General features: G+C 36.2%; 1 protein-coding gene across 1 annotated transcript in view; it reads left to right on the forward strand.

The window, feature by feature from the left end:
* Nucleotides 1-7,986: 7,986 nt before the first annotated feature.
* LOC136024862 (RNA/RNP complex-1-interacting phosphatase-like) overlaps nucleotides 7,987-15,574 on the forward strand; it is a 144,396-nt gene continuing 136,808 nt past the window's right edge. Inside the window, exon 1 of the mRNA XM_065700377.1 lies at nucleotides 7,987-8,102. Within this exon, the coding sequence (XP_065556449.1) occupies nucleotides 8,077-8,102 (26 nt within the window). The 5' untranslated portion in view covers nucleotides 7,987-8,076. The remainder of the gene's footprint in view (nucleotides 8,103-15,574) is intronic.

The raw sequence follows: 15,574 nt of genomic DNA on the forward strand, positions 1-15,574 counted from the left end.
GCCCTTTTGGGAATGTTTCCCCCCTCTTAGGAAAATCAGGCAAATTTTTTCAGGCTCACAGCTGCGATGGGTAACATTATCTTTTTGAATTTTAAATATATGAAACAGGCATAAAATACTGATTCGTTTTACACGTTAGAAATTATCAAAATTCCTTTGTGTGGAGTTTTGGTTACTATTGGCCCGAGTCACTCCTTGCACTTTGTGACCCCTAACTGGTTTATAAACTAGATCTTAGTGGTGAAAAGTAACCAACGAGTAGCTAATCTGGAAACCATGACGTTATGCTCGCTCATTACTCTTCATTTAGCGGGGTCCAGACGATATTGTGCCGGCAGCACTAGAAGGACCTTGGAAAAAGTTCCAAGGACCATTTTGTTCAATTGGCTGCAGCTTCGCTTCTTGAGTTTTGCCACGGGTTTTTTGTTTGGCCTCCTGGTTTAAAATTCAATGAGGGGGCTGGTTCTCAAAATAAGACATCTTGAGATGCAGTGCCAGCGGGACGACGCAACAAGTGACTAAGGAGAATTAGACGACGTCTTTTGATACTGAGGGAGAGTTCTCCTGATTGGCGAAAGCTCCTCCTTAAGATGCTATAATGTTACAATTTTTGTGGAGCTGTGAAGTTTGTTTTTTTGGGGGGGAAGTGGGGGAACGGGCTAAGTTTTTCCTCCGGTTCTCACGAAGCAGTCTAAATTACGATCATCAAACAGTTCGTGGTAACGAACTGTAGTAAGGAGCGACCCGGCTCAATAGAAACCGAAACTCTAAAAATGGAATTTTGATACCAATAGTTACATCAAAAGAATCGCATTTTAATGCTGATTTTAAATATATAAGTTTCATCAAGATTAGTACCCATCAAAAGTTACAAGCCTGAGAAAATTTGCCTCATTTTAGAAAATAGGGGGAAAGACCCCCTAAAAGTCATACGATCTTAACGAAAATCACACCATCAGATTCAGTGTATTAGAGAACCCCGTTATAGATGTTTCAAGCCCCTATCTACAAAAATGTAAAATTTCGCATTTTTTGCCAGAAGACAAATCACGGATGTGTGTTTATTTGTTGTTGTTTTTTTTTCCCCCAGGGGTGATCGTATCAACTCAGTAGTCCTAGAATGTCACGAAAAGGCTCATTCTAACGGAAATTAAAATTTCTAGTGTCCTTATTCAGTGACCAAAAAATTAGAAGGCACCTAGGCCCCCTCCCACGCTCATTTTTTCCCCAAAGTCACCGGATTAAAATTCTCAGATAGCCATTTTATTCACCATAGTCGAAAAACCAAAGAACTATGTCTTTGGGGACAACTTACTCCCCCGCAGTCCCCGTGGGAGGGCTGCAAGTTACAAATTTTGACCTGTGTTTACATATAGCAATGGTTACTGGGAAGTGTACAGACGTTTTCAGGTTTTTTTTTTGGTTGGGGGAGGGAGAGTTGAGGGGAGGGGTTACGTGGGAGGATCTTTCCATGGAGGAACTTCTCATGGGGGAAGAGACTTTCAATGGAGGGGGCGCAGGATTTTCTAGCATTATTTAAAAACAATGAAAAATGAATATGAAAAGTTTTTTTCTAATGAAAGTGAGGAGCAGCATTAAAACTGAAAATGAAGACATTATAACGCATATAAGGGGTTTAACTCCTCGTAATACCTTGCTCTTTACGTTAAAGTATTTTTAGTAATTACAACTACTTATTCTATGGCCTTTGTGATTCAGGGGTCATTCTCTAGGAATTGAGACAAAATTTAAGCTATGGTGTAAAGAGCGAGGTATCGACGAGGGTTGAGCCCCCTCATATACGCAATAAAAACATACGAATACAGAAGTTCGCTACTTAAGTTAATTAGTAAGTTACGTATATTTGTTACTTATGAAAACGTTCGAAAAAAATTTAAAGTAAATGCCTATTTAAGTAATCAAAAAATTGGAGGGCAACTAGTTCTCCTCCCTCGCTCCTTTTTTCTCAAAATCTTCCGATTAAAACTATGAAAAAGCCATTTAGCCAAAAAAAAAAAAATATATCTAAATTTCGTTTTAATTATTTATGTGCGGAGAGCCAAGATCAAAACATGCATTAATACAAAAACGTCCAGAAATTAAACAAAAAAAAAGTTTTTTTAAAAGAAAGTAAGGAGCGACATTAAAACTTAAAACGAACAGAAATTACTCCGTATATGAAAAGGGCTTTTCCTCCTCAACGCCCCGCTCTTTACGCTAAAGTTTTTTACTGTTTAAAAAAGTAGAGTTAAGAGAAAGAGTTAAACTTTAGCGTAAAGAGCAGGGCGTTGAGGAGGAAAAGCCCCTTTCATATACGGAGTAATTTCTGTTCGTTTTAAGTTTTAATGTCGCTCCTTACTTTCATTTATAAAAACCTGTTTTTTTGTTTAACATATATAAATAATTTTAAGATACGTCAACAGAAAGGGAGAAGGTTATATTGATTACTATGAACATTGTAGTGTCGACGTACAAAAATTTAAGCGGAGGAAGTGGGGAGAGACAGTGATTTTTGTTTCAAATGAATATGCAAGAAAGTTCTATTTTTCAAAATCTTAAGGGGGCGGGTAGCTATATATTTCTCGATTTTTAAAATGAAAATAACGGAAAAATGTATTTCCAAAATAAAAGGGTAGAGGCTCTCAATATATACCCCTGACAGTGGGTTCCCCAGAAAAGTGATTAAATTACAATGACTACACATTCTGGAATCGTTAAGTTTCATATTGTATTTCTCTCAGCTTTTGCTTTGTTTCTGTTTCTAGATTCTTTCTGTACCCAAATTTTTCTCCACTGAAATGAACAAAAATGGTGTGAAATGAAAAATAGTGCTATAAGTATGAACAGAGCGATCAAACAAGGTAAGGAAGGCAACTGCTTGATAGTAGCCTAGGTATGGTGGTAAACAAGGCTAATACTGGCAATTTTAATAAGTTTTATTAATTTTTATATGACAACTACTTGGTCAAGGTCTTTTGAAGCAACACAGAACTTCTTCCCATTAAATAGCTATCGTTTTCACTTTCATCATCTATCTACACATACAGCATAAAGAAAATCGCTTGTCATTATTTTGCATGACAGGAAGGAAATTCATTTGTTTTACGAATGTTAAATTACTGTTCATGTCATTTCTAACATTGATGAAACAATAAACACTTGCCGGAGTGAGAGAAAAAAGGGTGAGGAAAGAAAACCAGCAAACAAAGTTATGAAAAACTAAATAATTTAAAAATTGTAAAGATAAGGGAGGAATTATTAACTGAAGTGTATTTGGGACAAATATTTATTTATGTATTTATTTTACTAAGCTTAAAACCAACTAGGACCGCTTACACAGAACAAAACAGATAAATGAATAACTCACAAAAAACAATCAGCAACAAAAAAAAAAGAAAAAAAAGTTCATTCAAATAACAATGGTACATCTAAACATGTCAAAATTGTTGTGTGTAAATCACACTTGACCAAGTCAGCCAAAGTGGCAGAGAGAGGCGAAAAAGCGGCCCAGAAAGCACCAAAATGAAGGGATTGTCTGAAGCAAGTATCCTTGTCTGGATAGAAAAAGAAGATTTTCTATGCAGCTCAGTAAAAGATGGGAGGCCACCACCAACAAACATTCCGGATGCACTACAATTCAAAGGAAGATTAAGAAGCCATCGTAAAGAATTGTTATAAAGAACCCGAAGAGAATTCTCACACCTAACAGACAGAGATTGTACAAAAGCTAGACCGTAAAACGGAATGCAATAAGCTCTGAAAAGAAAGCATCTTACAGAAGGGTCGCGACTCCCGAGCCTACGAATGAGTAAGTTAGCCCTGCAGCGCAGCGAACGTGAAAGTGCCTTAACACGAAGCTCATCCGTGATCCCCAATATTGGGGATCACGATTTATTAGGCAGAGAGCATGTAAAAAACGAAATTGTCTTTTCCCTTTAAAAGTTCAAAAGTGGTTTTCCATATTTTCTGGATATGTTTTGGATAAGCCTCACCTGCGTATGCAGCCTGTCTCAAGCCAGGATAAAGAGGAAGGGTTGGGCTTTAGGCTTGCAACCCACTCTTGTAAAAAAAAACATAGGCAGCAGAAACATCTATTGAGAATAGCCTCGAATCTAATTGTTTTCTTATGATAACCGCGCGCCCCTGGGCACGAGTTTTGACAGCGAAAAATCCCTTCAAATTTGGGTTCTGGGGCGTTCGGACAATGTCCCAATTATCCAAGACAGAAAAAGTTTTGAAAGAAATGATCCAGCATGATCTAGACATCCTCACTCTGTCCGAGGTACGATGGCCTGGTTCAGGCCTCAAAAGGCTGCCATGTGGACACAGCATTATATTCAGTGGTTCAGAGTCAAGGAAAGAATAGGAAGTTGCCCTTATGATGACGAGAAAAACCAGTTTATCCCTTTTAAAGTGGCAGCCAGTTTAATCCAGAATTCCCACCGCTAGTTTTGCCAGCCAGCATGCAAAATTATCTGTGATGGTCTGTTACGCACCCACAAACGAAGCAAGCGATGATGTAAAGGAAGAATTTTACAGAACCCTGCCATCAGTTGCCAGTAATATACCTAGACATGACATAGCTTGTTTTGTTGGTGATGTCAATACAAAAATTGGTGACAACCGCGAATATTGCCCCCAGTTTATGGGTTGCCATGGCCTCGGTAATTGGAACGAAAATGGTGAGCTTTTAATCGATTTTATACTCTCAAATGACCTAGTTATTGGTGGGAGTTTGTTCCAACACCATGATATCCAAAAATCTTCTTGGACCTCCTGAGATGGCATCACCCCAAATCAGTTCGACCACTGCCTAGTCAGTCGCAGATGGCACACTAGCCTCATGGACATACGTTCACATAGAGGAGCTGATGTCGGGTCAGATCAAAACGTGATGATTACCACAATTTGAATTCAAACTGAAGAAATATGTTAAACAAGCACCCTATCAAAACCCACCTTTTGACTCGCATAAACTACTTAATAGCACAAAGAAACTGCGTGATTGAACTTTTTAACAGATTCGAATCACTTTCATTGGCAGAAAATCCAGACCAAGATGAACTGTGGGGAGCCACAAACAACTCCTTACATACGGCTGTGACAGAAATACTAGCATACAACAAACCCCCTAATGACCAATGGCTCTCAGACCGAACTTGGAATCTCGTAAGGTAGAGGAAACGCATAAAAGAAACCTTTCTTCAACGATAAACACCATGCCGTTTAATCTTGAAAAACACACGCTACCGCAAAGCAAACGAAGCCATAAAGAAGAACACAAGGAATGACCACCGAACCCTGATCGAGAACAAAGCCAAACTTGCTGAGGAAGACGTCAAGAGAGGACACTCTAGAGCCCTTTATCGGATCACATGTGCCATGGTTGAAAAGATGCGCATTGTCAATGACCAAGTCAAAGATCCATCGGGTGTACTCGTGACCAAATCAGCAGCAGTGAATGAGTTATGGGCATCCCACTCCGAAAGACTTCTCAGTAGGCCACCACCCAATGAGCCACCCAACATTTCCGCAACGCTATCCTTCTCCCTAAGGATTAGTGTGGAGCCCCCAAGTGCTACGGAGATTCAAGCGGCTGCCAAGATATTGAAAAATGGTAAATCCTCAGGAGAAGACCACACATCAGCAGAGATGATAAAGGTCTCAATCGCAGCACTGATAAAATTCTGGACTGCCTTCTTTGCTACAATATGGGAAAAGGTAAAGCTATAAGTTGATTGGAAGCGCGGAATACTAATATACCTGTTAGAAAAGGGTGATGCCAGTGTCCCAGGAAACTGGCGAGGAACAAACTTGATTTCGGTCCCCGGTAAACTATTGTGTTATTTCATTCTGAAGAGGATACAAAATGAGCTCGAAAAGCACCATAGGGACGAGCAATACGGGTTCCGCCTGAACCGTTCTTGTGCCGATCTTATATTTAATTTGCGAGTCCTCACTGAAGAAAGTCGAGAATGGCACTCAAAGCTTTACATAATCTTTATAGACTATGAAAAGGCATTTGACTCTGTTGATAGGACAAGTTTGTGGAAGATCCTTTTTTATTACAGGATCCCAAGTAAAATAATCGTAATTATTATAGCTCTTTACGATGACGGCAAGTGCTGCATCAAGACATCCGAATACCAAACCCGATACGTTCGAATTCTATTTGGCGTCAAACAAGGCTGTGTACCGTCTCCGTTACTTTTCGTGATAATTATCAACTTTATTCTCTGCAACTCCGCAACCGATGGTACCGAATTTTCTGCCGAATTGAGAGTTAGTGACCTAGACTTTGCAAATGACATTACAATGCTACAGTTCTCCAAGCAACGTCTGCAAGAGCTTCTAAACAGGGTCAGCAAAAAAGCAAGCCAACTTGGCCTAAGAACAAATTCGAGCAAAATCAATTCAATGGCGACTATTGTTTCCCCACTTCATATCAGTTGTGGAAATGAGGAAATCGAACAGGTAATGGAATTCAAATACCTTGGAAGCATAGTGAAGAATATGGGATCAGCATTCAAAGAAATAATGACTAGAATAGGTCAGGAGAATGCCGCCTTCAATAGGTCCAAGCGCATATGAAAATCGAAAAATTATTTGACCCACCTTAAGTTACGGCTGTTCAACAGCAACGTCATCCAGGTCCTCCATTACGCAGCCGAATTCTGGAGTTTGAACAAGCAACAGGATATATATCATTATCATTAGGACTCGGAGGTGGAAATACTTGGGCCAAGTTCTCCGAATGCAGGACACTCCAATCTCAACAACCACTTTACATTGGCACTCAAACAGAAGTCGAAGACAGGGAAGACCTCGCAACACTTTGCGTCGAACAAACCAGTCTGATCTGCAGAGTACCCATGCTTCTCTTCAACCCGATTGGGAAGACATTTACGCAGCTGCCCAATTCAGAAATAATTGACAAAGCCTTGTGGATGCCCTGGGTGCCTCTGGTGGCACAGGTGGATCAAAGGGTCTAAGGGAAAGGTAAGTTTCAGACATGCATCAGTAATCCATATACATCAATAATGCATATGCTTATCACATTTGGGATTACCACTTGATACCCAGGAACTACGATTTGAATCTAGATAATAAATTTCTTGACAATAGGTGCACTGTCAGTGTTTTTCCCTTGACGTATGAAAACAAAGAAAGGGAATAAAAAATGAAAAGAGAACAAACAAATAGGTTAAAAAATGAGGATTTTATCAGCCAGTAGCTAAATATGAAAAACAAGCAAATATTTCGACAAGGACGTCCGCCAAGTCCTCCTCAGTGCTCAAAAAAAGAAACAAAGAAGAAAACAACGGCAAAATCTAACCTTTATAAGTGAACTACACGAGAGGAAGAAAGACACTGATTCAAACAAAAAAACCAAGTTTAAATCAATGAAAGAGAAGTTACCAATTAGATTGAATAAGTATTCTTTGCCTTGCAACAGATTTTGCCTGTCTACAATTTTGGTTTTCATTAGATATGCGGACAGGTTGTCTTAAATTAGACTGGGCGGAAGTATTCATAGACTCTTTTAATATTGAATTATTATAAATTGGGCTTAAGGAAATATCTCCCGTATCTCTTTTTATAGCCAAATTTCTATTTATATGTTTTTTTTATATCAATGGCCTCTTTAAAAGATTGCGGTAGACCATTTACGGTACATATTAAAGTTGCCTCTTCAAAAAGAACTAAATGGTCAGGATTTTCGTATATATGTTGGGCCAGAGCTGAAGCAAAGTTGTCATTTTTATTTTCCAATCTCAGGGACTTATCTATTGAAATTTTGTGTTCTTGCAATCGTTCCCCTAGTTGTTGATTGGTCCTTCCAATGTAAAATTTTCCACATGAACACGGGACTCTGTAGACGCCACTACCTAGTATAGGTAGTTACTAGGTAGTAACAGTCGACAGTCACCAGTAAACAGTCGAATGCGTTTAACTTCGACCGGTTCAGTTTCTCGATTGAATGCAGCCGTGCTGAGCGTCAAAATTCAAATTTCAGCAACATTAGAGACATCATTTCACATTAAGTGGTATTATCTTTAGCCACGTCAAGCCAAGATGGGAAAGGGAGGAGTGCCTGATAGGTTGCTTTTATTTTTGTGTATATTTTAATTTAATGTATATTTTAATTTAAATTCGTGGAAGGATTTTGTAGGTGACCAAGACTAAGTTTATTTCCTGTTTCATTGTTTCTTTTTTTCTAAGAGTCAAATATTTATTTTTCTTTGTATCTAGGTCAAGTTTAAATAATAATAATAAGTTAAATGTTTCATCAGACACATGTGTAATGCTATGATATGATCATAGGCTACCAACTGATCCCCCTCTTGAGGTGTTTCCCAGGAAAATGCTAGTTGAGGGGTTTTGTGCCATCTTGTTAGGTGAATGAAACTTTCAAGAATTTATCCAGGACCTAAAATATACCCCCAGAAGTTGTTACCATGCAACTAAGCTATCTTTTCCCTACTCTTTCCTTAAGATAGTACCTATAGCCAAGTACTTGGACATTGCCTTATATCTGACAGTTTCTTTTTAATCAGCTGTTCAAAAACCTTTAAAAGTCCTAGTTTAGCTACTTTTCACTATCATGGAAAGGGGTTAGGTCAGGGAACTGAAACTTTCAGAGATGGGTCCACAGACTAAAGTAACTCCTGGGAAGGTATTTTGAATTACCTAGCCCCACCAGCCTACTTCTCCCTATAGAGGGCACTGACATTTTCTTACCTTTAGAAATCTTTGGGTTAGGAAAATTAAGCCTTGCAAAACAGATCTTCAGCTTAAATGAAATACAAGAAAACCATTTTCAGCTTCACAACTTTGCCCTATGCTAATTTATGAGGTTCCAAAGATCTACAAACACATTTATTAAATATAGAAAAAAAAATTAAAATGGCTTAAAATTCTTCCCAAATAATTAGAATAGCATTTAAAAAACATAACTTCTTTTTAAGGAAAACATAACTTCTTGGGAGGGTAAAGAGGAAATCTTTAAATATATAGAGAAGGAGAATAGATATATAGAAGTATAGATAGTATTGATAGTATAGAAGTATAGATAGATAGAAGATAAAGAAGGAGCATGCACAGCTGTATTGACCTTAGGTGGCTTGGATCTGCAGTGAGTTGTCAGTAGGCCTAGTAATAGCAAAATCAGCTTACGATTAAGAATAGTCTACTTAAAATTTGCTGTCTACTTGGTTGGTGGGCCAACCAAATATACAACTATAAACTCAACATTTTATTTGCAATTAAAAGACACAGAAGGCCTTGCCACCTTCACTGGAATTTTTAGGCAAGATTAAAGAAGAAAGTTTACATCTAGACTTTGAATGATTTTTTCATTGAACTCTCTCTGAAAAGAATCTTGTGAATAATCCAGAAGTTTATTATTTTGTTAATTACCTGAAAGTTATTTATTTTGTTTTGAAGAAATATGTTAGTTTCAATATTAATGCTTCAGTATATCTACAGATATCTTTGACAGTGTCTCTACAAGAGATTTCGTTAAAGTTGTTTATGAAGGAGAGTGTTTTCCTGGGTCTGTCCAAGAGAAAAACGAGAACAGTCTCAGAGTGAGTGTCATGTGCATGGCAGGTCTAAAAAAGTGGAAGTGGCAGGACCAAGAAGAATCAATATTTTATCCAAGGAAAGACATTTTGAAAAAATTGTTGCCTCCTACCCCAGCACATGGTACAGCTTCCAGAGCAGTATCATACTTTGTGTTTGCTGACTGGTAGTCTAGTCTTGTTCCTAAGGTATTTTTACTTTTGAAGTCAAATTTCTAATGTAGTTTTATGTTATGAATAGTCATTGTTTTCTACCAATCCATGAATCTTTTTACTATGTCCTAGGGTATACCACCTTGTGTTCCAAGATATACCACCTCTGCTTCTTAATGGGTCAAATGGTATAAGCAGGGACAACCCCTTTGTTTTCTTCTGGCTATAAAAGACACATTACAGTTTATTGAGCAGTTCTGGGGCTTTCATTTGAGCCAAAAACCATTTTTCTACTCCAATACTAACTATGCATTTTGAAGGTTTTCCAAAATCCATCCCTGCATATACCACTCTCCCCTAATCCATGGATTAAAGTGAATAAGTCTTTTAGATCTGGAACCCCAAGCAGATGTAGTACACACATTGAGCATAAAACAACATTTTTCCACATAACAAGGTTTCGTTATAGCATGTCACTTATTTTGGTCTGTATTCACATGTGCTGAATTCTTCAGAAATAGCTCAGATTAACATCACTTACTACAAGGCCCATACCCTAGACAACATGAGAAGTTAAGTTGTTCATCAGATTGTGTTGTGAATGAATAGGTTTATTCACATTTGCCATAGACAATAACATTTTTGGTTCAAACGTTTTGAAACACAATTGGAAAATAATACACTAGGATAGCCAACTGGATGTTTGTTTCACTCAAAAATAGTTTTAGCAAAGCTTTAGGCAAACTTTAGGACACAGAACTGGGGCCTCATTGGAAGAAGCAGCATTCCTCATTGTAGGACAGTTCCTACTCTTTTAAGTTAAAAATAGCCACACATTTTGTTTGTGCTTCATTTTTGTGCATCATTACTCCTGGCTTTGGAATGTTCCAATGCCTTTGCCCTCTGAAATATCTAAAATATCCATTGGATAATCATCACTTTATTCTTTAGTTTCAAGTCATAGAGCAGCAAATCAGCAATTTCAGCTGAAATACAAAATTCTGTCATGAATTTTATTCTCCCTTCCTTCTTACCCTTTACGTATGCTAAAATAACACATTCCTGATTCTGTTGTAATTTTCTGAAATATCTAAATTCTACAATAGCATAATTATTGGGTTTTTCTCTGTTTTAAGTCACACTTTTGTTTGCAGCTAACCAAAAATTTTGTTTTGCAACATTTTCGTTTATGATATTTGTTGCTGTATATTGTTTCATGCTTTTTTTTTATCTGTCCTACCAGTTTGTCATCTTGTGCAATTTTGCACGCATCATAGGTATAAAAACAATACAAACACTGCTGGGGGAAATGATGTAATTTATGCTCTTTAAATGTACATAATTATGACATCACTTGCAGGATTTTTTTTTCAAAACAAGACTCTAGACAATACATTAATCCATTAAAAGATCTAATACATTAATCATTTAAAACTACAAGATACTATATATAGTTTGTAAGTTTGATAAACAAAAATGAATTACTAGGTTTGCCAAAGACTAGAAAGATTGAATCCCACAAAAAACTAAAGATTATCATTTGCAAATTCACTAAAAACAAATTGTAAAAAAAAATATCCTACCATCTGGAAAAATTCCAGGATGAGCATGCCATGCTTTCATGTATAGTTTTTAACATTTTAATTTTTTTGTTGATAAGCCGAAACGTTTTCTACTGTTCTTTATGCATTTGGAAATAAAGGCACTTTTTTATGTTTCTATTTTCAAATAAGAATTTGTAAACAAGTTTACCTTCTGTCTAATTGATTTCTGGATTGAAGGTATTTTACAGTTTGGGCGGTGATTTGCCTACCTACCTCACACAGTAGCTGAACTAGAATTTTACCAGACAATTCTTACTTCATATTATGCAAAATAATCACACTTTTGATGCAACTCTGCTATACTTTACTGCCATTACAATATAACCACTGCTGGGGAAAATGATGTAATTCATGCTCTTTAAATGTTCATAATTATGGCATCGTTTGCAGGATTTTTTTATCCAAAAATAAGGCTTTAAAAAATACATTATCCATACACAGTTGATCATTTAAAGACATAAGATACTATACATAGTTTGTAAGCATGATGAACAAGAATTAATTACTAGGTTTGCTAGAGACTAAAAAGATTGAATCCTACAGAAAACTTTTCTTGAAAATTATTATTTGCAAATTTGCTAAAAACAAAATGTAAAAAAATCTTCTGCTATCCGGAAAAATTCCAGGATGACCATACTATGCTTTCGTGCATAGTTTTTAATATTTTTGTTTTGTTAAGAAGCTAAAAATATTTTTCTTTCATATTTCTATTTTCAAAATAAGAATTATATTTACATTCTGTCTAATTGAATTCTGGATTGAAAGGATTTTGTAGCTTTGGTGGTGATTTGCCTACCTGTTGAAGATTTGTGTAGGGCAGTGAGCTTTTGCATAATACCTCCTTCCAAAACTGGAGATATTTATTTTGTTACACATAATGGCATTTTAAAGCAAAGAACTTATTAGTTCATTTTAGTTATTTTCTTAAACTAGGCTGAATTATTTGTATGGGAGTTTTGTATCTTAATAAATTTTCAGCATAATTTTATCATTGTGTAATAATTTTGACGTTTTCTATTCATAAAGGGAATTTTTCTTTTTATGCCCTTTATTTCAATTGCACATTTTCAGTAAGTATAATATTTATGCAGGGAAATGGATATATTCAAGGAGGAAGTCCTTGAAGTTCTTAAGCTCCATTTTTTTCTGAGGAGGGTATTAGCTCCACTCCTATTTGTGGTAATTTCTGTTTGTTTTAATTTTGACTTTGTTATCTGTTTAAAAGAAATTATTAAAAATTAAAAACAAATCAATATCTCAAAAGTGATGTCTTATTCATTTGGTACACATTTTTTTTTGCCCAAGTTCATGACCAATTGCTGCCTTTAATTTCTTTAAAGAAATTGATGGATTGATTGTTCCATGTAGCAACTTACTGTCTGATGTTCTGTTATGTTATTTGGATTTCAAGCTGCATGGCAAGTTTGATCATTTTGAATATGTTTCTATCAGGTTTAATAACAAACTTTATGGCTAATTTACATTTTTAACTAAGCAGACTTTACGTTTGAATTTAATATCAAACTTAAGTAGGCTGCTAGATTAGTTTTTATAGCTATGGTCAATGGTAAAATAATTGAGGTTAGAAATTTCAAGGCCTTCTTCCTTGGAGATGTCCATTTCCCTGCACAGGATATTATACTTACTGAAATAAAGGACTTGAAAGGCAAATATCCCTTTATGAACCGGAAATGGTTGTAAAAAACCGAACTTGGTGCATTAAAAGTAAAACTACTACTACTGATAACTCACCCCAGCACCAAGCCGCCTGAGGCCAAAACAGCTACGCATGCTCCTCCTCCAACCCAATCTATTCAAGGCATCCCTCTTTACATCTTCCCTGGAAGCTCCAATTTCATTTACATCTTTATTTATGACATCCTCGCATCCCAGACGAGGACGACCTGCTTTCCATTTAGCCCCATGCAGTTGGCCAAAAAAGACGATCTTTAGCAATCTGTCATCCTTCATCCACAGAACGTGGCCTAGCCATCTCAACCTTTCTTTCATTATAGCCCTAGAAAGTGGGATTCAACCACATCTTCGTACAACGTACTATTTGAAATTGAGGCAGCTGGGTACCCAGAACAATCGTAGGCAATTTCTCTGGAAAATATCTAGTAAATTATCATCCACTTTTCAGAGTGCCAATGCTTCAGAGCCATATTTGACCACTTTCATCACTGTAGCTTCCAATATTCCAATCTTGGTTTGCAGACTTATCTTCCTATTCTTCCAAACTTTTTTTAACTATGAAGTCTGCAATGCGTTATGATCTGTTCACGAGAGTCCCAGCAGAAAAATTCCCTGGGGGTATTGGCGCTAATTTAGGAAAATTTATGGGAGATAAGTATTTATTTTTAATCTTAAGGGGAAATTTTGTTTTTGTTCTTTTCTCTTTTTTTTTTACAGCGAAAATGCCATAAAAGGATGTTTTTCAATGGACATATAAATAATACGTATTTTTCTAAATTTGGAGGGAATGTTGCAAAAGGGGTCAGGTACTACCAGGAGTTTCATTTTTATTAGTGTATAAATACAAGTGTTTCCCATTGTCCTCTTTTTTGTTACAGTGAGTTGTTGTTAGTTGCAGTAGTGGTTGTGCATTTAAAATCCTCGAAGGAATTAGGACATATTATAGTTAAAAAAAGTGAATTTATAAGCTCTGGTGCTTGCAGTTTCAATCCACTTGACTCTAGGCTTTTTCCCCTGACAAGAGGTAAATGCTTCTGTGAAACTGACATGGCTTTGTGTCATGTTGACCTCATGTGGTTTTGTGCTGCAACAAGATGTTAATAGGAATAGTAGACCTAGTTGTAGTTTGAGACAAAGTAGGTGTCTCTTCATTGCCTTTGCTATCTTGATGACTAGGAATGTGCTGTACAAATTACATTTCAAATAGGGATAAATCCTTTTATTTGACAGTGAAAACAATGACAGTATCTCTGGATATGATATTTCGATCACACACACAGTGATCATCATCAGCAGATAAACTGTGTATACATTATGTAATATTTTATCTGCTGATGACGATCACTGTGTATTTAATCAAGATATCATACCCAGAGATCTTGTCATTGTTTTCACTGTCTAATAAAAGGATTTATCCCTATTTGAATTGTTATTTGTATGTCATGGAAAGGCAGTGCGGTCTTTGAAAATACTTACTAGGAACATGCTTAAACAAATCTTGTGTTGTAATTGTTGGAGCCAGAGTAGTTTTGTCACGAGATGTGCAAGTGCCTAAACATGTAAAAAATCATTAGCAATATAAAGGTGGTCTGGTCACTCCAAAAAAAAGAAGCTAAAGTATGGGATTATAAGTTTCATCCAGAATTTAACCATCCCTAGTGGAATATATTTCCCTAAAATAAATTAATTTATTTACTTTGTTTTTCAGCATTTCCAAACTTCAATCACAATATTTGATTACACTTTTTTCTAAATGGTTTTTTTGATTATAAAAGTTTGTGAAACATCATTTAATGATATTTTAAGATTTATTTAATTAATTAATTAAGATTTAATGATATTTTCAGCTTGTTGGTTGACTTTTCTCTAGTAATGTACCAATTTTCATATTATGTCAATTTTGTACTTAATACTGAAGCTCTTCAATGCCCTACCATCTCAGAAATGATGGCAGGTAGTTTTTTTTCTTTTTGATTCCAGTTTTTTTTTTGCTGGATATTCTTCGAGCCCACTTTACTATCTTATTATATATATATAATTTTTAGTACTCTTTGCGGAAAATGAATGTTACAATGTGATGTTTTGAAGAAAGTAAATGCCCTAATTATAGGCGGGGCTAAAGACTTTCCTGAAAAGGATGGTGGCCAGCCACTCAGCTAGACGGACATAATATCTCCACTGGACTTGTTCCTCTTCTCATTAAATATAATTTTTCAATCATCCCTATGGCTACATATTTTACTCATCCCTAAACATCCAGGGAGTAAGCTGGGCCAGCTCAAGTATTTGACCTCTGATTAGAAGACCTAAAAAGGCTAGTATTGCAATAACCAAGGGAGCACATCTTGTTCTTTTCAGGAAAAATTAAATAAAAAAAACTAGTTTTTTTAACTGAAAGTAAGGAGCGACATTAAAACTTAAAACGAACAGAAATTACTCCGTATATGAAATGGGTTGTCCCCTCCGCAGTCCCTCGCTCTTTACGCTAAAGTTTGACTCTTTGCCACAATTCTACTTTTTAAAACAATTAAAAACTTT

Source organism: Artemia franciscana, chromosome 3 (assembly GCF_032884065.1).
Source record: "Artemia franciscana chromosome 3, ASM3288406v1, whole genome shotgun sequence".
In the NCBI taxonomy this organism is placed as follows: domain Eukaryota; kingdom Metazoa; phylum Arthropoda; class Branchiopoda; order Anostraca; family Artemiidae; genus Artemia; species Artemia franciscana.